At 37.1% G+C, this 23,903-nt stretch overlaps 1 protein-coding gene and 1 long non-coding RNA gene across 21 annotated transcripts in view; one reads left to right on the plus strand and one right to left on the minus strand.

Moving 5' to 3' along the window:
- MYT1L (myelin transcription factor 1 like) overlaps positions 1–23,903 on the plus strand; it is a 333,945-nt gene that overhangs the window by 283,909 nt on the left and 26,133 nt on the right. For all 18 annotated transcript variants that reach the window (XM_086875948.1, XM_086875946.1, XM_086875945.1 and 15 more), the window contains 3 exons: positions 16,522–16,584; positions 21,260–21,343; positions 22,762–22,983. In XM_086875948.1, coding sequence (XP_086732074.1) covers positions 16,522–16,584; positions 21,260–21,343; positions 22,762–22,983 — 369 coding nt within the window. The remainder of the gene's footprint in view (positions 1–16,521; positions 16,585–21,259; positions 21,344–22,761; positions 22,984–23,903) is intronic.
- LOC111925921 (uncharacterized) lies at positions 1,566–17,892 on the minus strand. Of its 3 annotated transcripts, XR_002862577.1 has the most exons (5): positions 17,766–17,892; positions 14,860–14,966; positions 9,056–9,142; positions 7,543–7,664; positions 1,566–1,706 (listed from the first exon to the last, which is right to left on the minus strand). It is a non-coding gene; the product is annotated as an uncharacterized LOC111925921 (long non-coding RNA). The 3 variants fall into 3 exon arrangements; XR_002862575.2 differs by lacking the exon at positions 1,566–1,706 and having other exon boundaries at positions 4,819–7,664; XR_002862576.2 differs by lacking the exons at positions 1,566–1,706; positions 14,860–14,966 and having other exon boundaries at positions 4,819–7,664.

Here is a 23,903-nt window from a genome sequence, read left to right on the forward strand (position 1 = left end):
TGGTGGGCATCCACATCCCTGCAACTTCTATATGCCTAACTTTGAAATTGGAATTCAGTGTCTGCAATAACAGCTTAGGCAGTTTTGAAGATATGCTCCTTAGTTCCTAGCTCTTCACTAATCACCAAATATTTCAGTGTGAATGTTTGTTTGATGGTTTATTTTAATTTTTGAAACTTTTCTCTTGTAAGTCATTCTAGTGCCATACTGTGCAGTTTCTAAGCAGCTATTCTGAGAGGAGCAGTTAAATGTGATTAATTATAAATGAATTTGTTTAGCTATGTTAATATGCCCAATGAATCTCTCTAAGGCCTTCTTGTCTTGGAGTTTTTCCATTTGTACAGTTGCCTCTGTCTTCCTTGGGTTTGGTCATACTTCTTTGTCATTGAACTTGTCCTACATAATTAATCTCATTCAGCCTGGCATTTGCTTGTAATCAATTCAAGGGTCTTTTCTTTGGCACAATTTGGTAATTGTGCAGACTCCCATTGTGGTGTTGATCATTTTTGCTTCAAATCAACAGATCATAACCAATTGCTCATTCCATCCAGATCTGCAAAGATCTGCAACATGATGCTGTGGTATATCCCAAGTGCTGAGGCGATCCCCATGGGAAGTTGCATAAACTATACAGTTGCTAAAAGGGGAATTAAAAATGCAGTGTTTTTCACTTTCTGTGTTTGGTCAGACTTGCCAAAACCCTTTAATATATACCCCAAAATAAAAGTAATTTTGTCACTTGAAGTCCTAAACATGATTGTCCAGATCCTCAGTTGGTGTAAATTAGCGTAGCTCCGCTGCCTTTGGAAGAGTTACGCTAAGATACAACAGTGATGATCTGGGCAGATGCCCTCAGCTGCTCTCTTGGGTTAGCATTCATGTTTGATTGCCTTATTTAAATTTTTTGAAGTTACAAAATTCCTTGCATTATTTGGTTTCTTAAAATGGCCAGTTGCTAACTCGATTATGTGGTGTCTGTATCTGCACAGTAACATCTGATTTTGCCATGCAGTTAAGTTCATCCCTTTACTTTTATCTCAGTGCTATTGAGACTTTATGTGGCACACATTTTTTGCAGCCCTATAGTATCTATATCAATGTTTTATCTCTCTAAAATATCCCATATCCCTCATAAACACCTCATCGTAATATTTTTTTAAAATATTTTTGTATTCCCAGTTAGTGGAATTTACATTTGCTCATCTGCATGTAAAAACTGCTCTTCTACCCTAACACACACAGAATTTCCACTGCTTCAAAGTCTGTTGATTTCTCTCCTTCCACAGATAACAACACTGTACTCTTTCAGCATGGCCTCAGTTGTATGAAACAACCTTAAATTTTGAGGAGTACTTTACCACTGGCCATCATTAATTATTTTTGTATGCTTGACTCTGCTTGCACTGTACTCAGCTACAGCAGTATATGTTTTCATACTGGCAGAGGAGGACTGATGTATAAGCACATTACTATCATTAGGTATTATTTTTTGGACTGTAGGTAAAAAAAAACCACCAACCGTTCAAAAAATTAATCTGAATAAATTGTATTTAAGATGTAGTTTCCAGAGTTGTAATAATGACACAGTTTCATTCAAATAATGAGCTGTAAAGGAGTCAGTCAGAGTGATACTTAAAATGCCTTCTTCAGGTTTCAGAGTTAACAATACAGCAAGATGAACAGAACCTGGTTTCCAAATTTTCAGACTGCAAATTAAAAATGGGAAAGTCATTATGAAAGTATATGATCAATTAAAAGAACTATAATTTATTCAGAAGAGATTGCATACCTAAGTATTTTTTTTTTATATTAAATAGGAAAATAATCAAAACATACAGATGCAGTTTATAAGAAAACCAAGTCATAGAATTTATTTTCCTTTTTACAGGTAGAGAACTATTTTTTTCTAGGCCAGTTTGGCACTTACTTTTCTGGCACCAAAAGTACTCAAAAGAAGAATTGTAAAATCACAACTTACTCTTTTACCAGTAAAACAATGAGCTTAGGAGTTTTTTGTTTTCTTGTATAAACTGATCATAGCTAAAAGAAATAAAATGACCCTGCATTAAATGTGATCTACTGAATGTTGAATTCAGAGTTTAATAGGTAAAAAACATTCAGTTTTGACTCTATGATTGGAATCCCTATTTCAGTAATGAATCAAACATGATGTCAGACAATAAGTAAAGAACACCAAACAAAAAATCTTCATTATTTCTTAAAAATATTTGTATTATTTTCTTTTAAATCACAGAATTCTTGTTTAATGGGGAGTACATTCAGGAACTCCTGGGCATTTCACAAATAAGTTTGGATTTAAAAGTTTTAAATTTTGGTTGTGCTAGACACTGTAGAGATATGCTGAATACTGCAGAGAAAAACCACTGGTTTTGTTCCCTATGAATAAAAAAATTATAGAATCCTAGGGAAAGCATAAAAATTTGTATGAAAATGACTGAATAATTTTTAAAAATGATAGATCATGGGTTTCTCCTCAAGGCTTCTCCAGGAACCATTGTAGGTGGTGGTTTGTTTTCTTCTGATGCACTAATCAAGCAACATCTGTCAGGAAAGCGTAAGTATTTTCTATAAGTATAGGTATAATGAAGGAGGGGCAAGGGCCTTGCTTTTGAATAACACCAAATACAACTTTTGTGACTTGAGTGTGAAGAATCTGAAACAATGAAATTATTGAGAATTTTTTTCTTTACTTTTTTAAACCAACTAAGGTTTAGTCCTCAACATTCCCATTCACAGAAAATTCACATCCTTTAATGGTTCTAATTCTTTACTGAGACCTAATCCAAAATCTCTTTAAGTAATAGAATCACAGAAAGGTTTGGGTTGGAACAGACTTTAAAGATCATCTAGTTCCAACCCCTCTGCCATGGGCAGGAGCACCTTCCACTAGACCAGGTTTCTCAAAACCATCCAGCCTGGCTTTAAATACCTCCAGGGATGGGGCATCCATGGAATCCCTGGGCAACTGTGTCAATGGAACACCTCCCACTGTCTTTAGCCAGCTTTGGATCCAAAATTATGTTCTGCAACATAAAAAAAGCTTTCCCTAAGTAGCATGTTTTTAATGGAGTGAGAACAATATTACAAATCCAAAGTCCATGTAGAGTTTGCACTTCCTCCACTTGACAAAACAAGTTTGAGGTTGATATTATCATGGACAGGGTCCTATCACTATTTATTTTTAAATAAAAGAGGATTTTTAAATTTTAATTATTCAAGTATTGGTAAGGAAGTTCTTAACTTTTGTTGGAATTCTATTTGATAAAATAAACCCTTGTAAATTAAAAATTACTGATATTAAATGCAAATGAGAAGTAATTTTCTGCAAATTTTGTATGCAAAACTATTATCCAGTATACTATGTTTAATAATTTAACTGATTTTCATTTCATTTTTACAAATTTTTGTGTTAACTCTACTGAAGGCAGAGTAAATGCTGCTGATTCACAAATTGTAATAAGTAAACACATCAGCACCACATATCTCTAATTTTTACAAAATTCTCGTGAATGTTAATGTACCACAGACCAGATGTGTTTATATCTTCATATAAGGTCTTAAATAATCAAGAACTATCTCAAAAATATTTTTATTCCATCTTAAAATTCAAAAGGTAGTGGGATTGTCTTAAAAGCTAAGAAACATTTATTTTTATCTGTTCTTGTCAATGAAGATACTTCCATTTAAAGGTAAAGTAAATGTAATGAATAAGTTACTTATCCAAGGGGTGATTTTTCTCACAAACTTCTCTCACCATGTAAAGGGGAAATTGGCTGTTTTTAAAGACACTACCAATGGATTGTGTTCTGTGCAAGAGATACAGCTGACAACTATAAGTACTGGGTAGTAGCAATTTATGGAAGACAATCCTGTAAGATGTAGTTTGCTGGATAACTTATTCCATAGTTGACCTTCCTGTGATCCCATATTCATCTTGAAATTAGTGGGTTTCCTATGTCTGAATGGGTGCTGAGTAGAATTGTACCTGTCTCTACTTCATGCAAGAAGGTTAGTAAGATGTTCTTCTTCCATGTCATGTACAGCTGAGGATCCCAACCTCTGAGCTAATCAAAACAGAGAATTTGTGTCACAGCTAGGTTCCTGCCCCAAGTAATATTCTCCCAATTCCTTGGCAAGGGGCTTTTATTTAGCAGGAATGGTTGCAAGGATAGTGATTTCTTAAAAAATATATTGGTAGGGTTTGACTAGAAGATGTAAACATTCACTGTGATAATAGAAAGTTACGGTTCTTCCTCACTAGCCTGGAAAAAAAAAGTATTAATCAAAGTTTAGATAAGGTCTGTATCAACACTAACCAAGTCAGAAATCAGAGCAAGGAGCAGTAAATGCATGCTCAGGGTTATTTGACTATAAGAACACTAAAACTGGAGGTTGTTTTGGAAAAGAAATGTATTGCTTTGAAAAAATCAGAGGGAAACCTTCTAGTTAAAGTCATGTAAGGCAAAGTTAGTCTCTCACTGAGAGGTGCGTTTCTACCTCTGCGGTGCATGGGAGCTGTGAGCCCTGAGGTACAACAGAGCCTGAGCACTTTATCCCTGGCTGGAGCCTCCAACCTCCCTGCACTGTGCAGCTGCTTGGGAAACCATTCCTGCAGCTCTCAGACTGCAAAACCAATGTAGCTCTTTCGTGAGATGTTTACAGTATAAAGCAAGCTTGCACTGCCTTGCCCTATGGGAGTTACAGAAGGGGAAATCATACAAAAACATGGACTTTCTGCCTTTGTTAACTTCAAGAAGAAAGTAAGGAGGCCAAAGTGAGAAAAGACATGAGAGCATATTCCATGACAATGAAATGCACAATTTATTCTCAAGTGTTCTACTTAATGATACCTTGGAACATTTGTATGGAGCTGGAATTATTACTTAAGTGCTGTTCAGTACAGTCTCAGATTCTAACAGAAAAATGAAGAATTTTGCTTGAAACAGTTCTAATGGTCTTATCAGAGTTTTCTGCCCTCACTGAAGGGATGTCTCCTTTGTTCTCATAATGTGCAAACTGCCTCATCCACTCTGACAGGTTAGGGTGAAATGACACCAATTTCAGGTTATTGAATACTATACTAAAAGCTCTGTTGTTTCTTTTACTGCTACCCAGACAGCTGCAGCATCCTTTCAGGGGGAACAGGAAACTCCAAAGCAGAGGCAGATGGATGCCCAGAGTAGAAGCTGAGAGTATTATCTCGGGCACACAGTCCCTCTCACTGATCAGGATGTTGTGATCACCTCACTGAGAATTTCTGAACATTCATTAACTCTGCAAGATGGACTTCAAAATCATCACTTTCAGTTGTTAAGAAGAACATATACAAATACAAAGAAATACACAAATATTTTGAATATTTAAAACTATACAGCTAAATTTGCTGATGATTGAAACTTGAACAATCCAGAAGGGACTTGAATCAAGGAAAAATAGAGTCTCTAAGGAATAGAGAAAGGAATAGAATCTCTAACTAAAGGCTGCATCTGTACTGCCAATAGGAGGCCAGACAGTATTATCTCTGCTACAGCTTTTAAGATGCATTAAAGAATTATAAAACCATGTAGCCAGGGGTATCCAAATGTTAGCTAGTCTAAGCTCCTGCTCTCAGAGCAAGTCCAGTGGGAAAAGGTTGCTCAGGACCTTGTCCAGTCAATTTGTGAGTATTGCCAAGGTTAGAGTTCCCACAACTATTCCAGTGTTTGACCAAATTGATGTTTGGTTGGTTTTCTTTTTTTCATTTATAATCAAGTGACTTTCCCATGCTAAACTTTATCCCTGTATTGGCTGTCCTTCAACTGTTCAGCTCTGAGAAAACTTCTGGCATGCCTTCACCACACCAACCTGTTAGGTATTCATAGACAGCAGTAAAATTCCCTTTTTTATTGCAATTTTTTTCACAAGAATGAGCAACCTAACTTCCTCGGTCTTGGATATCAAGTTCTTCAGGCCCAAAACCATCTGGCAATGTCTTGTAGCAGTGCAAACCTGCACCTTAGTATTTGTGGTTCTGAGAGTGCTGGGAAGAAAATTGTATCTTCCTAAGTGTTAGTTCATTACATCTGGTTTGTCTGGCTAGTGTCTACCAGCAGAATGTACCTCGAGGCAGTAGGATGGAATACTCATAGGGATGGGCATAACTGTGGTAATATCCAACTGTCCTCCTTGCAGACTGGCTCATAACTAGACTCTCACTAGGGATTTTTCCCTTCAGTATGAATTAAATATGCTTACTGCATGCCTGAGATAAGTTAGCACTCAGTGTGGAGAATGAATCTAAACTCAGCCACATGAAAAATTAGAGCAAGTCCAAGAGGGTTTCATGAATCAGCATAAAGTCACACAGAAAATCAGGAACAAAACTGGATTTCCCTTAGCTGCACTGTTCATTAGCCTTCTTACTAGACCAGACTGCCTCTCACAGTCTGATATAATTCACACTCAGTATTTTCATATTTCCTCACTTAGGCTTCTGACAAATGTTTTTAGGCCTAGAGGGAAAAAGCTGCTTGTTTTCATCAAATAAAAACTGGAGTATTTTGCTCACTCGCTATAGACGCTTCACCCCAAAATAGAAAGTAGTATCTCTGCTTTATCTGTCTAGGTTTGCTTTATCTGTCTTGAGTTTGCTCCCTTTATCCAAATGTTACCCTGTCCCTGTTACTGGATGATGCATGCTTCCAGAGAAAACATGTAAAAGTTCATCCAGTGTATGGAACTTCATGCTACAGTAGCACTTCTCAAGGATACTGATGAGCACAATGCAGTGGCTGTGTGTGGAGCAAAACCACTCTCAACCTCAAGATGCAATTAGTCACCTAAACATTTTACGTCAAACTATTATTTTTACCTTATCTTTCCAAATGTGCACTGAAAATCATCTTTTTAATTGCTCTTTTGAAACAGGAGTGTAAGAAGAAAGCTGAAAATCCCAGCCCATTACATTTTTTGTCACTTGGATTACTTTAATGGGCTTGGGATTTTTTTGCAAATGTCTTAGCTCTCATGCTGCCCAGGATATATTTCCCAGGGAACTCACAGATGTTTACAGTCATATTGATTTATGGCTCTGCCATAATGCTAAGTTGAGAGAATTCATATTAGAGGCAGGACTCTTGCTTCTTTCTTTATTACATAGGTCTAGACATATTTTTTAAGCTTGGTCTTTCATACTTTTATTAGATCCCCTATTTTGAAGGACATGAATTGGACTTTCTCTATGCTGTTCTTCTTCCCATCCTTCACACTTAGCCTTTTTTTCCCCCCTCCATACATTTGATCCTTTCTTGTGATCTGTAGAATCCTTCTCTTTGTTGTTTGTGCATGAACAAGTTGAACAAGAAACAGATAAATAGAATAGCTAAGCAATGGCTAATGTTGGCTTGTGCCCAATCTCCTGCCAAAAGCTTCAGTGGATTGTTAAGGCCACAGACTACATGAAAGCTGCAAATCTTTTTTGCCTCTGCTTTTAGCAATCCTAATCTGATAGCTTTTCTCAGCATTTCTTGCTGTGATGCTGACCTTTTTGAATATTTCAGATTCATAGATTTTGAAGTCATTCCAAACCTCCAGGAAACTCACAGGAAGTGACAGCTTCAAGGTCATACTGCAGTGCCCATCAAATCCTTTGCTAATTGCTTCACCTAGGACAAGATATACAAAGCACAAAAGAGCAGAGCATGGGAGGGGCAGCAGCATAGAGATGAAAATTCAGTAATTACTCTATTGATAATTTTAAGGTGTTCAAGGTAACCAGCAGGTTACTGACTATAGTGTATATTTCTTATGGGGAAAAAATTACCTAAAGAGTGAATTTTCAAAGTACTCAACGTTCAGCCTGATTTTAATTTAATTTTGAGCTAAAACTCCCAATTACATCATAAACACAGAAGTTAGGAGCTTTTGAAGATTCCTTTCAAAGCAGAGAATACCAAATGCTATACCTATGTTACTGTCTTCAAGTGCTTCACTCGGACCCATTGTCACATGCAGGGAACTATAGAAATCATGTCAGTGGCTATTCTGCAAACCTGGTCCAATTTTGCTGTGCAGTGTCAGAATGGCAGATATTCCTGAGAGGCTTAGTGGTTCCCATAGTAATAAATCAACCAGGAATGGGACATTCTTCTTTAGAGACAAATGTGTCCACATAAATTTACTGAAAAAAGCCCATGTGGGTTTTTGACTCAGATTTATTTTTTGAGCACAGGCTTACAGCAATGCTATTAGGAGACAAGAGAATCTGCATGGCTTTGTTCCTAGTTGTAGGGCATGTTCTCTTAAGGCTATCTTCTCCTGCTTTTTTCTCTGTGACTCCATCATTTTATGTTATTCCTTCACATACAAATGAAGATTTTTTCCAAAGGCTGAGCTGTTTGGAAATGAACATTTGAATTTGCATATGCTGGAACTGATTCATCCCTGGTGCCAGGAAGTGCTCTCTGCTGTGGGGAGGGGATCTGCAGCTGCCCGGCGCTGCCTCCAAGGCAGGTGATGCTGGCAGGAGAAAAAGTGTGGGCAAGGTGCCCAGGGGGAGAACTGATTCACAGCTTCCCCCTGGCAGCTTCTGAGCACAGAGCACCCCCTGGGTAGTGCACAGAAGCTATTTCACGTTAGGCACATACCCTGCCTTTGGCAACTGGCATGATAAGGGGTTATGTGCTGATGCTAGATGTGAGAACAGCAGGCAGCACGTCATGGCACTTGCTGCTGGGAAGTCCTGACTGGTAGCAAAAGAGGCAGAATGCAGAGGTGGCAATGGAAAGCACAGGAATATTTTTTCTGAAGCAATATAATTAATTTAAACTCATTGTGTGTATCTGTGCATTTGAGTGCACAGCAGTATTTCATGTGCCAGCATGATGCATTTTAGGCTGTTATAGGAGAATGGATTTCAGTGTAATTAAAAACATACCATGTTCTTTCTCACCCCCACACAGTTCAAAAAATACAGGAAGGCAATACAGATAATAGCAGCAGCTAAAAACAGAAAAAATAGTACCTGCAGAAAATCAGGGAATTAATTAAATTGTACCTGAGGAGAGGAGTATGCAGTCAACATGCCCCAGTTGAGAACCATTCAGTTGCTGGGGATTTCTAGGGGCAAAGAGACAGAGCAACTCTGCAGAGATGAAAGAGTCTGAAGTTACTCCATGAAGCCTCTGAGCCAAAATTATTTTAGTCTCATGCCTGGACTAGCTCCATAGGCCTGGCATTGTTCCTTCATGGATAGAAACACTGTACAGTGAAAGTGGGAACAACAAATCTTTCCATTCTACTCTTCTTTCCAATATCCAATCTGTACTTCTCTCAGTGTCTTCTGAGAGGGCTCAGTAATGCCCCACCAAGAGGGATCCTTGTCTGGATCTCCCTACTCTCCTGCCCACTCCCACTGGAATTGCATTGGATCCAATGCCAAAAAAAAAACTCTGACAAGAAATTTTCTATTTTTTTTTTTAAATTCACCCATTTATTTTTCCACCATGATTCTTTGGTGTTGCTGGCTCTTGTCATTTCTTGAAATCCTCTTCCTTTATATCTGCTGTGGGTTTGGCATTTAAATTTCCTTATTGCCTTCAGTGAGACCTGTCATATCAGTAGCATTCTGTGCTACTGATGTGAGAAATGCTAGCAGTATTTTACATGTGGAAAAGTGATATTTAGCACTTTTGCTAAAACTAGATTTCTGTGCTTAAATATTCCTAGCTAGAACAAATAGAAGGAAATAATTTAACACATGAATCTAAGTTTAACTTCTTTAATTTTTCTGGATTACAATGCATCTTTATGAAACTTTGGTATTTGTAGAGTTCTGACTTCGCACAGTCATTATAGGTAATTTGTGAGGATTGCAATAGAAGTTTAGCCTTGAACATGAAACCAGAGAACTAAAATCTCCTGAAATAGTCATTATCTGCATGACTGTCCCATAGAGTTTATGTTGCCTCTTGAACCAATTCAAATGAGCTCAAATAAGCTCTGAATGCAATTTCTAGAAGTGCCCAGTGTTAGCCTGGTTCTGCTCCTTTTGAAGCCACTGATAAAGCTTGCAAGGACTTCAATAAAAAATAAAAAAAAGAGGGCAAGATACTTAAAATGAGTCACTGAGTCTTGACAGCTGATAAATTCTGTATTAAGGTTTCACACACAGCACTTTCTCTTCCGACACAAGGGCAGAATATGTACCCAGTCATTTCAGCAATGTGAGAGGACCACAAGCAATGCAGATGGCAGGAATGATTAAATCAGCTGGGAGAAAAGAATAGGAGGACAACCAGGGTGATGAAAGAAAAGATAATGGGAAAAAACAACTAAGAGGAAAGAAGAAAGAAACAACTGACTTCAAGGTTATTAGAGATCATGAAAGGAAGAAGGATGAGGGAGGAACAGAGATTGAAGGCGTCAGCCAAAGAGAACAGAGAAAAAAAGAAGCAAAAGGAGAGAGAGAAATTGTTAAAGATGGAAGAAGAGACAAAAAGAAAAGGATTGGGGAAATGAGAGAGTAGAATGCAGCAGAGAAGTACTGGAGAGAAATATGGATGGAAAGCAAACTGTGGGGCAAAAGCAAATGGAGGTTCTTGCTTCGCTGCAGGAAAATGATAGCAGATTGAAAACACGGTGAAAGGCACCAGGAAAGAAAATGTAAGGAGTGAAATAGAAGCATGTAGATATGGCTCCTCTCTGAGGAAAATTAAGGGAAAATAAATCCATCCTAGGAAAACTGTTTTTCTTTATAAATTCATAGATAGATTATGTAGGTAGAGGGTTTTGGTCTAGATATCAAAAGAATCATCAGTGGAATTCAGAAATCAAATGCTGTGGTAAAAAATAGACAATAAAAAAACACAGGATTAAAATTGAAAATATCTGTCTTCCTACTGGAATTAGAACAGACAACAGCTTTTCTGTGCCATCACAAGAAGAAGAATCAGCAACATTCCCACTTCACATACTTAATTAGAGCTTGACAATCGACCAAAATACCTGGGACTGAAAATAAGATTTTGACAGATTTGCATATCCAGATCGCTTTCACAGAGCTAGAACAGTAATGGCTGGGAGGCATTGCTCTGGCTACTCAGAAGAGTAAAGGCAAAAAGAGCTGCTGCTATCTGTCCAGTTCCTGCTAAAGAGGTGTTTTCGTAACAACCACAACTTTTACTGACACACCTGTGGCCAAAAATCTGTACTGAGGACCACACAGCTCTGTTCATGATCTTGTTTCTCACCTGGGAGTGCTCCCTGCAGGTTAGTGGTGACTGGCATAGGAAAGAACTGGAGAAAAGTTTGTTCTCTTTTGGCCTCTCAGCTAATTGAAAAGCATCAAGAGCTGCAAACCTGTAGTTTTTGACAAGCCTTCAAATTCATGAAAGAATAGACACTCAATAAACCTACTATAATCCACAGAAAATCCAGTTTTTAATTTGACAGAGCTTCTTCTCATCCTTTCGCTTTCTTGCCCTCTCCTTTTTTTCTCCTCTCTCACATATCCAGTTCAGGGAATTGCAAACACAATTTCTTTCCAATTTTACTTTTGTAACCTTTTGTTCTGGGACTACCTCACTAGAAAAAAAAAAATAGCAACAAACCACAATAATTTGTTTTTGAATCTATATGCAGTTTCAGAAGACATACAGCTTTTTAGCTGCAAACAGAGCAGTGAATAAGAATCTGTATTTCTGGCATATTTTCCTCTTCTGTGTAAAGTAATTTAGACTCTTTATTGTCCAATTTTGCTCTGCCAAATCCTTCCCTTTTCAAAAGCAGTATTGTGAAATTTTATCCAGTAATGTTTTTAAAGTACTCTCAGATCTTCAGAAAAAAACCAGAAATGCAAGTATTATTGTGTCTGTCTTCCAGCCACCCAACCTATGAATTCCATTCCTGGTGATTCAGTCAAATAAAACAGAATCTCAAATAGATGGAAACCACCAGACAATAAAAAATTCTGCATCCTGCTATGAAAAAATCCCACAGGAAACAATTATATTTTTCCAGCCTTTCTGAATCTTCAATAGAAAATCACACCTCTACTATAGAGATTGACAGCATGGTCAAAATAAAACTATGGGGAAAATATAATTTTCTATTAATCCCAGTACTTTTGCCGTGTGGAACATTATTGAGAACCATTTGGAATTTTTGCACAATTTTCCCATTTATTCCCTTGTTCAATTCAATATGATTTTTCTTTTGCTAGCTACATCTGCTTTAAATAGTTAATTTGTGCTTTGTAGGATAGTCTCTCTGATAGACTGTATTATTGATACATGCATTCACAAGGGAAGATTGAATGCACAGCATAGTAGTACTAAGTGTTGTAAACAAAACAGTAAAGGTACCATCAGTCTTTTGTGCTGATCCAGCAGCTTCCTAATGACAGGTCATGAAAGGTATTTTGTAGGAAAAAATACAGTTGCAGTTGGCCAATGTGAGAGAAATTGATGGTTTAATTCCTTTTTATTGGAGCCAATATCCTCAGCACAAAAATGAAAATGTTGAAGAAGTTTATGTCTTTGTTTTACCTCTATGTTCTGAATCTAATATATGTTTTAAAATAATTTTAAAAAATAAGTCAATCTAAGTCATACACAATAATGAGCAAAAAAATACTGCAGTTCGGTCTTCACACTTTGTGCAAAATCCTATTTGCTCTCATGCTAGTAAAGCTGAAAATCTTTGTACATTACATTACATTATCTTGCTCCTGTCGACCTAGATAAAAGCCTAGGAATACAGGTTTAATTATGGGTCTTATTTGTAGTGCCCTATGCTGCTGAGAGCTGGGGGGTCTTGTGAGCTGAGGTTTCAACAAGACTTTTAACCACTGGCATTAGGAAAACCCCTCACAGAGCTGTTTAGGCATTGCATCCATTTCCTTCCCAGTCCCAGGAACCTCCCTGAGTTCTTCAAGCTGACAGAAGTTTAATTGCTGCACACCTTCATTCTTTCCCTAGTGAAAAATCAGTAGCAGGGCTTAAGTGTATTCTTCTCAATTTAACTCTCAGCCTTTTTTCTCCTGCTATTGAATCTAAGCCAAATACTGAATCCAGCTGCCACAGCTGTTGCTGTTCTGCTGCCTGCCCTACTTCCTGATTCTGCTTATTTTCCCAAAAATGCTTCTCTGGGATGATCTGTGAAATGAATGGGACATCAAGGCACTGCTAACTGCATTCCCCTGACAAGCCCTTTCTTTTACTGGATGCCCTGAATTTGTAGTCAAGTGCTACTATTCTATGTCCTGAACTCCACTCTTCACAGAGTCAGTTCCTCTTGTCACCTCCCTCATTACAGTACTAAAGTATTTCTTGTGCTACAATAAGCTATTATGTAAATTCTACAAATGAGTTTCTGATCCTGCCAAATCAGATTTACTTGCAGTAAGCAAGGAAAACTGCAGCTCTCTTTTTCCACATACTCTAGTCATTTTCAGAGGGTTTCCCATCACCTGCCTCTACAAGCAGTGCATACATTTTTTCTGGTGCTGTTGTTTGTACATATGATTAAGTTATATATGCATAGGTAGTAAATGGTAGCAAGGTAGTAAGGTATATGCAAGCCCTACATATGCTCAGACATTTGGAAAATACAGACTCCCAGTTCTAATAGTACAAGGACTTGGGGTTGTCTCCTTATCTGTTTCCAACTGCAAGTAAATATTGTAATAGTTTCAAAATTGTAACAAACTGCTGCATATCTGCATCCTCTGTGTCACACTGTTAAGAGCATTTCCCATAGAATGGAAACAGTAGAAATATAAGCATTCCAGAGTTTTAAAATGTTCTTACCAGCTGCACTAAACTCTCATTTCATCTGTTACATGAAGGTAAATATAAACTTATGAGATTTAAAAACAAATACTATAGCACCAAAATCAAAATTTGAAAGGTCTTTCTGAAAGCCTTGCTGACATAAATCTCTCATCTGGTTTAGTCAAAAGTACATTTTTAAACTGATATGAACTGTGCAAAATTGTTTCTGAAGATAATTCAATTTACAGTAGGATTAGTTCTTCTTTAGCTTTGGTTGCTTATTTTTATTTTTAATGACACAGAAATAAGGTATTTTTTTTTAAATTGTGCAAGATTGTCCAGATGGTTGAGGTGAAATGGTCTTATTTTAAGACTGATGGATGGGATATACTGGTGCTTCTTACAAATCCTTTTTAAGACACTATTAATCATGCTCCCTGTAACAAAAAGTCTTGGAAAAGATGAGAAAAAACGTTTTTCAGTTTTGCTAATAGCTTATCCTCAAAAGGATAGAAAGTCTGGAGAGGAAAATGGTGGCCTCAGATCATGGGGTCATAAAGAAGAAATTCTTGTAGTACCCCAGACAGACTGCAGAGTAGTAGTCCCATAGCCCCAGGTTCTCCTTTATTTGTTTACATGCCATGGACATGTAAATCCAAAATGTAGTCAATTCCTTTAATTAATTTTTATCCCCATATCCTATGATTCAGCACGTTAGAGGCTTTAGTCAGGCTTCAGTGATGCAGCTAGTCTTGGTGGAAATAGGCATTGGAGACCACTGAAGCTACCTAGCATGAAAAAAAAAGCTCATGAAGCAAGAGATTTTCTCTCTGTAGATCTCAAAACATTTGTCTAAAATTAAACATACATAGATATAGATAGAGTATTTAAATGATAAGACCCTTCCTATTAGATGCCCTGACCACTGATTTTTTTAAAGAAATAACCAACATTTATGCTAGCTATGTGAAACCACAACAAAGAATGAAGGGCAAGAGGCATACAGACTGTTATGACTCCTTTATCAAGGACCATAGTTTTACCTAATTGGTATCAGAAGGATCTATGCAGAAATTATGGGCTTTACCTTTCTATAAGCAGAAAAATTGATGTGTGATATCAACTTGTATATTGGTCTTTAAGAGCCACCTTAATATACACCTTTCATGCAAGATCACGGTCATATATTTGGTCCTGTGCAAAGACAAACAAGAGAGAAGGATAATTGTCTCTTAGCACATTGTTTTGATTTCTTGTTCAAAGTGCACAGCCTGTTCAGGATGGAGAAGAGAAGCCTCAGTGTTGCAGTGTTAGTGTATGTATATAAAAATAACATAGTGTGTATATATAGTAACATATATTAGTATATGTTACTTTATATGTTGTTAGCTGGTGTAAGTTTTACCAGCTAACATCTGAGAACTGCTGCCATATTCTGATGTTTTCTATAGAAGAACTGAACTGACCCAGATGAAGACTATATGGGAACTTCTTTGAATACAGTCCAGGTTAATTTATATCTTTCAAGGTAGCAATAATCATGTTTGAAGTCTGGCCCTACTGAGCTCCTCATAAATAGATAATGCTTACTAGCTTAAAACAGTTAAAATTCAGATTAATGGAACATGGCAACTGCATAGGACTGAACACTGCATTGCTTAATTACTGATTTTAAGAAATGTTTGAGTCTCTGTAGAAACCTTGTGAATTAAAAGCTTACCAGTATGGACCAACTTTGAAGAAAGCACACGTGACTAAAGGATGAAAGCCAAAGTCTTCATAAACTCATAATTCAAATAGTGAAAAAAAATTAGTGTTATGGAAATCTGGTGTATTAGAATGCAACATCTGAATTTGTGAGCAAGCTTTTTTGAATTTGAATGCTGTCTCCAAATGAAGATTTAAATAGCATGGCTAAAATTCAAAACTCAGGCTCAAGAAAAGTGACTTTTTGGAATTCATTTGTCTGTTCAGTAAAATGCACACAAATTAATTATTTGTCCTTTCTTTGATTTAGTATAGCAGTTCAAATACCAGCTAATGACTTTACTTAGCATTATAATGTAGCTTTTTCTGTGATGATCGCAATCATCTTTGCAGTGTAGAAAAATCCATCCATTTTCTCTGATGGTTCTAATGTTGTTTCCCTATTAGAAATTCCACTGAGGGCTTTACCATTTCTGTCTGGTGCTGTAGCTGCTGTTTGGGACTGTTTGGGTGGGTTACCATATCTCTGCGAGAGGCCAGCATTACTTCCCTGTCTACACACTTCCTTTTTCTTAGGCATTTCCTTTGCTTCATGGAGAGGTGAAGGGGTCTCTTCATGGTGCGACCTCATGACACTGTGCAGTGGGATTAGAGCAATAGCTCCAGTGGGAAAGAAAATTCCTCACCTCAATGTTAGCCATTGCCTAAGCATACATCACGGGGATAGTCCATTTGCTGTTAACCCTATTCATTCCTGGTGGTGTAGGGATGTTGGACTGCTGGGAAATCTCCACTAATCTGCCAGTACTTGAGATATCCAGAAAGTATTGGAGTGGCCAACTCAGTAGCAAACAAAACCACTTTATGAATGGAAAAGCTGTGTTTGTCCCTGGTGTGGAATTAAGGTCAGGTTTAACAATGGTTAGGGGTCCCAAAGGCTGACACCTGAGGAAACAAGGACTGAAAAAATTAATATCTTTAAATGGGTACTTATATCTTTCCTGTCAGTAACTGCTGGGTGTCTCTTCCATTGTTATTCTAGGTGTCCCACCCCTGGGTGTGATGGCTCTGGGCATATTACTGGAAATTATGCTTCTCATCGAAGGTATGTGAAGACAAGGTTTTGTTATTTATATCAAATAACTGCAGAGCTAGAAGGTGGCTCAACTGACCTAACTGCACCCTCTGAATACTGAAGTAGGATTGAGTGCTGCACAGACATACGTTGATCTAACTCATATTAACCACTAATGAATATCATTTCTCAGCTTCAGCATGACTCACTACCCAAATCAGTATGAATATTTTTGCTAATATCTAACAAAATCTTTATACAAAATAAATTCACTTTCTCTGCCTTCTCTAGTAGCCTGAGGAAGCAATTCAATATTTATGTTTGTGTTGCTTTACATTCTGAACATCTTAACTCTTCACAGTTTGGACTCAAATCCTACTCCTGGATCTTTTCCCCACAAAATTTATTTCCTGAATGTTCATGGCATCTCTTCCAGACTCTTTCCATATTCCTTGAAATGCAAAATTTGACCCTGTTCTTTATCTCCTCTCCCAGATGAAGCCTTATCAGCTTTAATCAGAGGGAAAAAGTACCTCTTTCATCTAATATGCACCAGTCTTGTTAGTACATTTCAGAAATACGTTTGGCTTGTTCTTAAATTGCAACACTATGTATTACATCAAGCCAGAAGAAAGGAAAAATAAATTTATGGATGAAAGCTGTCTTAACTGCCTAAACTATAACTTTACCAAGGGCCAAAGAATGCTTCTCACTCACTAATTAGGATATTGATCAATTACATTGTAGAGGTCATGGTATAAATGCTGTGTAATTAGTAATTCCCCTGTGGTTATTCAAGAACTATATCAGTAGAGAAGAGTTGTGCCATATTTTGTAAATATCTATCCCATGTTTAATCAAAGAATAATAGTGAATAATAGTATAGTCTACCACTCTTGTGTTAGTAAAGACTCTTTACTCCATGCAGACTAGTACTGTTGAGTCTGGATATTTGCTTTCTTCACCAAGTCCCTGCAGTTTTACAATTGGCTATAACTAGCCAGTACACAAATTCCCAGTTTAAATGTTTTTCCACTGAAGCAGCAAACAGTTCAAAGTCAAAACATAAAAAAAGAGATTGGGAACATGCCGTATTTTACATGCTGTGGAAATGAGAGATCACAATATCAATTTCTGTAATGCAATGTTAAACATCAAAAGTACAAATAACATTATAAAGAAGAAACTATAACTATTTTAAAAATACTTACATGATGCAGGAGATTTAATCATGCTTTCAGAGGAATTTAAGGCCAAATTTAGAGCTACATTTAATTATATGTAAATTTATCAGCTACCACTCTACCAACATTATGCTTGTTATAACTCTACCCCAACTTCAGGGAAGCTATTTATGTGTTTGATCATCTATTTAACCAGAAGCAGGTGGGAGAGTGAAGATAAAGAAGAAAAGTGTTACTAACAAGAGACCTAAAAGCTGGCAAGGTTGGTCGGGGAGAAACACTGAATATTGATACATTTTTTAAGCCTTTTCCTTGTGCACTGTCTCCTAGCCATGAAATGACTGGACCATGAACTGAATGGTGTTAACTACCTTTGTCTATAAATTCGTACAATCTTGTAATTTTGCAGATGACTGCTGGATCAAGTTTTCATTTGATTGTGCAGCATAATCAACTACATATAAAGATATAAAAAGTTGTTCTACAAAGCAAACATATCTGGAATTTGCCCAGTCCATTGGAATTAAGCACATGCAACCTTTTGAAATGCTGCCATGTCTATATTGACCACATAACTCCTTCATTTCTCTTCCAAAAAGTCCTCTGGCAACGCCATGTCATCGGCTGCCTGCAGGCACAGAAGCACTGACTCGTAGTCAGTGAAGTAACATTTTCTTTGCTTAAATCCACAGATGTCCTCAGGAGACCTGTCACATTTACACAGAGCCAGCCTTACCCTGTTCAGATCATGATATCTGTCAAGGCCGTTTCTGAGGTGGGAAGGCTGGCAAAATGAATGCTTTCAAAGGGCAGCAAACCAGTAGCCTAAATCTGGAGCTGTTAAGCATGGAAGACTCCACAGCATGTTGTCAGTTGGGCTTTCTAATTCCCAGACTGAAAATTAGCATTTAGCTCTGTCTGCATCTGAGTTAGCATTTTTGTTTGTATTTGCCACCATCAGTTATAACCCTCTCAGTTTCAGAAGGAAAGGAATGACAGGCTTCTCTCCTAAATGGCTGCTGGGTATCCCTGGTATTTAAAATGGCTGCTCAACAGCAGGCATATGTGAGGCAGATTTAACTTTGCAGTTCCACACAGCCCTTCAATTGATACAAGAAGTTAAAGCACCATGCACTGCTGTTGAATTTCCCTCTTTGCCTTTTGTCTTCATATATGAGGAATTAAAGTCCTAGGAAAAATGAAGTACTATGTTTATCTTGTAATAACTTTGGGTATTACAGGATAAAAAAATTAAAACAAAGGCTCATCCTTGACATATGTTTTCTCAATGGATCCACTGTCAGAGGAAAAATGAATTAATCAGAGCCTCAGAAACAGTTGGAAATGTCTGTTTAGAGGACCTGAAAGGTCTTAAGATTTTCTAATAAATCAGAGTACCAAAATAGAAAGATCCAAAGAGATGATGCACCAAAACACCAATAAGTAGGTGATAATTAAATTGATTTAATATGTAGAAAGCCTTAAATCATTAGTCAAGGCAGAAATTCTTTGTTCAGATATTGTTATGAAAATGTCATCATCTACAAGCATGCCCATCTGTACACCTACTAAAAAAAGTACTGCTTTCTGAGGAATTCCTATTAACTGTTCAGTTTTCAGATGCAAATTCTGATTATTCTCACACAGTGAGTACAGCTACTCTCAGAGATAAAAGAGGGGTGTCTTTAACTCCTGTCCCCTGCCCTTCACTTTCTGCAGACCAGGTTGCATGACAGGCAGTGAACCAGCCTGTTCCTGAACTGTTCCCCTTCCCCAGAGCCAGATTCCTCTTATTCTGTATCCCTCAGACTCCCTTCCTCCTACCTCCTTCTTACAGACAAAGTTATTATTTTTGAAGAAAACTGTTCTTAATTGGCACAGGCTTTCTCAGATTTAGTTTGTACGCAAGGAACTATGGTCCTTCAATGTCCACTACACAAGCTGGAATAAATAGTTCGCTTTCTAAAGGAAAATGGTTGGTTATATTTAAAATAGAAAATGAAATGGGATGAGGGCATAGGTTCATGTATCAGAATGCAGATATGTATTCCACTAATGCTGACATGACCCCTGGCATGACACTGACCCTGGGCCACTAGAAGTCTCCCAGGCAGTTCTAAGATATGATTTGAGACTCAGTGTGGGTCCAGATCATTGTTTACAAACAATATGGGTGTAGCTGTCCTGCTTTGCAAAGATAGAGAGCTTAGCTGTACAAATCTGAACTTTCTGGTCTTGGGTCAAAGCAAGAGTTCTAGGTCCTTTCTATTTAATGCTGTAGGTGTAGCCATGACCTCTCACTAAAAGTTTCTAGATAATGTACTATGTCCAATATCCTATGCCAGCATTCCTCTCTTTCTTTAATTGACTTATTTATGACTTTGCAGCATGTAAACTCTGGTCTGTTCTTCATTTTCTAACACAGAATTCTATCTGTGATTGCATCACCTTTTTCTGTGCTTCTTCCCCTCAGTCCTCACTGGTTTTGACAAGACAAAATAACTGAAAATTTTGTTATCACTCTTTCTGTCTCTTCTTAGCAAAGACATGACCTAAACAACACTCAAGTACCTTTCCTCATGCTGAAAACAAAAATTTAATTTTCTATTTTGTTTCTTTCTCTAGGGAATTTTTTCTTTGGTGACAATTCTTTCTCTCTCATGTCAACACTTGCAGGTGTTCTACTAGTGGATTTCTTTTTTTAATGTGGATAGTTAAGATGGAAATAATATTTAAATAGAGGACCAAGTATGATTTTGTTGGTAGCCATAATTGTATCCTCAGATATCAACTACCTAAAAAAATATTTTAAAAACTGTTAAGGTCATTGTCAAGTTTACTAAGTGGTTTCAATAATGAATTCTTCATATGAGCTTGTGTAGTTGAAAACAACATTCTCAGTCTTTAGTTACATGAAACATTGGTTAGCCTAACATACAACTTTGTCTCTACCAAATCTTTTTGTCTGGGTGAATTCTGAGCGCTTGTACCCTTTCTCTGGAAAGCATTGAAAGCTCTGAGCTCACTCACATTTTTATTCAGTCATTCTATAGAATTGTTATGTGATATTTGGGAAGGTTTGATAATGTTACTAGTGCTCCTGAGAGAAATCTTTAGTCCTATGAGGAGCTACTCCTGTTTTTCCTATTCTTCCAACCTTCTCAGACATAGAGGACATGATGTTTCTCAGCCCTGAAGCATTGACTTCTACTCGTTTTAAAGGAGTCAGCTGAAGGAATTACCAGGCAGAGGGTTTAAGAGCTGGCTTCCCTGACTCCTTGGGGAGTTCCTGTGTGTGTGGTCTGCACAGTGCCAGGAGTCCTGTCCTGCATCACAGACCCATGCACACATCCCCACCTCGTGCTGGCTGTTGCAGCTCTCCTTATTTAACCCACCTGAGATTTGATTGTGGGAACTGGATAGGATTGCCTATTTTTCCAGTTTCTCTGATAAAAAGCGTATTCCTGTAAAGTGAGCCCAAGAATGAGAAGTTTCATTCTAAAATGTTTTCTTTCACACAGTCTTTCAGGCTGTCCACGAGCAAAGAAAAGTGGAATCAGGATAGCACAAAGCAAGGAAGACAAAGAAGACCAAGAGCCAATTAGGTGAGAACAAACATTGTCAAAGGACCTTTGTATGTTTTATAAGGTCTTATATATCTTCAGGTTTTTTTAAGGCATAATGTTACTGTGTGATGGTTATCCAAGGGAAGATGACCACATTGATTTCTATGAGCAAATCTAGTATCTGTGCTGATTGTTTCAGCAAAGGATACAGCATTAGCCAAGGATACAATCATCTGTAATTTAGAAATAGTTTTAAATTCTTCATTTTCATATGATATTAAAAAATCACTTAGATCTTTATCTCCTAAATGCCCCTCAAACATGTTTGCATACTACAGGCAAACCACACATGCTAAATAAAGGTAGTTATGGGAATTGAATTGAGTAATAATAATAATAATAATAATAATAATAATAATAATAGAAAATTGAGTGTGTGTATGAGATTGCTGCAACAAATCTGATTGTTCATGCAGTTTGCAAGAGAAACAAATGCCTGCCTATGGGTCTTGGTTTCTTCTTGCAAGGCATTCTGATATCAGTGGCCACTGAACTGGGTCGATTTAGTGACTTCTTAGACCATTCAGGACCAGATCCTCAGTGGAGAGTTGCAAGAATATTTTACTTCACAAACAGTAAAGTAATTGGCCTTTAGTTTAGATATGTGTTACATAGAAACATATTGAAAAAGACCAAAAAACACACATAATTTTATTTAAACATTTCACTTTGAAGATTCTAACCTGTTCCTTCTAACCTTAGTTGTTTGGGTTTTAGTATATAGACTATACAGAGGAATATCCAGAGAAAATGTATGGGGAGATTCCCAAGTAAGGAAAACCATCAGATGAGTACAGAACTGCCTTCATTGGTCTCTGGGCTGTAGCACATAGTTTCACATCATCACCCCTATTCAAAGAGTGGTTAAAGGAGCTCAGCATTTCTAATTAGCTGCTCTGATCACGTCATAACTAGCTGTGTATACATGACCTTTTCATGACTTCAGACAAGTTGTCTTTGGGTTTTATGCCTATAAATAAAATATACCAAGGATTAAACTAAGCAGTATTTTATGGTTATAATGGTTTTATGGGAAATTTTGTTGCTGATCAGAACTCAGTAGCAAATATTGTAATTCAACTGTGATATTTACTGTGATAAACACCTGCAATTAGAATACGTATCTCAGTCCTTTAGTTGGAATTACATAATGTCAACAGCTGTGACTGTATCTACTGGCTAGCCTCCTTAGAATTTGCCAAAGAACTTTTTTATTCTTCAAACTGTAAAGTTTTTCTTGTAATTTTACCCACTACAGAGTATCTTGACTACTTCTGTGACTACAATGTAGGATTATTCTTTCCTTTTCATGTCAGGTTTATTTTGACTTTGTTGTAGAGGCTACCAGGTATATAATGGCAAGACAATAAAGTTTATCTCATCTATCTGCTATACAGATGTCCAGTTCCTGGCTGTGATGGTCAGGGTCATATAACTGGAAAATACGCATCCCATCGCAGTGCATCAGGGTGTCCTCTTGCTGCCAAAAGGCAAAAGGATGGATACCTAAATGGCTCACAGTTCTCTTGGAAGTCAGTGAAGACGGAAGGAATGTCATGTCCAACACCAGGATGTGATGGCTCAGGACATGTCAGTGGTAGTTTTCTTACTCATCGTAGGTGAGTAACAATGACTTACGTTTTTCACTTAAGTTTATTATTTAAATCAGATTTAAAACACAGGTTTTTGTCATGGCATTTCTCTGTTCCTTTTGAATTTCATTATTACATTAAAAAATAGTCTGCTTACATGTATTTGTCAGTAACTGGGAATCCAGATGCACATTTTTACTAATGCAGATTCAGACCTGCATTTGAACCCATAATATACAGAAAATTTTAGGGAGAAAATCACGCATGACAATAACTGTAAGTTTTATCTGGACAATTTTTTTATTTATTTATTTACAAATTTATTGTTTTTTCTGGACAAATTACCTTGGGGTAGACATTGTAAGACATATCTGAGTCCACCTTATTTTCGGAGATGTCATACGCATTCTTGATTCTCAAACATGAGAGCACAGAACTGAAGAATAAAAGGAAAGAGTTCCATAAAACCAAAGTACTTTTGTTCTACATATATTTGGTAATGAAAATGTTTGTTGAAAGCAATGTATGTAGAATACAGAATATCATTTAAAACTAACAGAATGTAAATATTTGACAAAAGAAATACAAGGCTTGATATTTCATAAACTTGGCAAAAATAAGAGAGCTTCTGTGATAACATTTTTTATAGCTTGTAAAAGGAGTAGAAAGTGTCCAGTGTATTAGGGAAAAAAACTTGCTGCCATTTTAGATATTAGACTATGAAGAAACGAGAATTTTTTTGAGCTCTGCCTGGGAATCTAGGCCTGAAAATGACTATAATGTCAGAGGAAATTTCTTATTATATAATCTCTAATATAGAACTCTATTACTTCAAATATGTCAAGTTGATCTCTCTAATTTGTCACCCTCTCCAGGCAGACCTCAGTTGAACTTCTGTACCCTTTAGTTAGCTAAACCAATTTGATCTTGTTTTGTAGTCAGTTCTA

Source organism: Cyanistes caeruleus, chromosome 2 (genome assembly GCF_971803275.1).
Source record: "Cyanistes caeruleus chromosome 2, bCyaCae1.hap1.1, whole genome shotgun sequence".
Lineage (NCBI taxonomy): Eukaryota > Metazoa > Chordata > Aves > Passeriformes > Paridae > Cyanistes > Cyanistes caeruleus.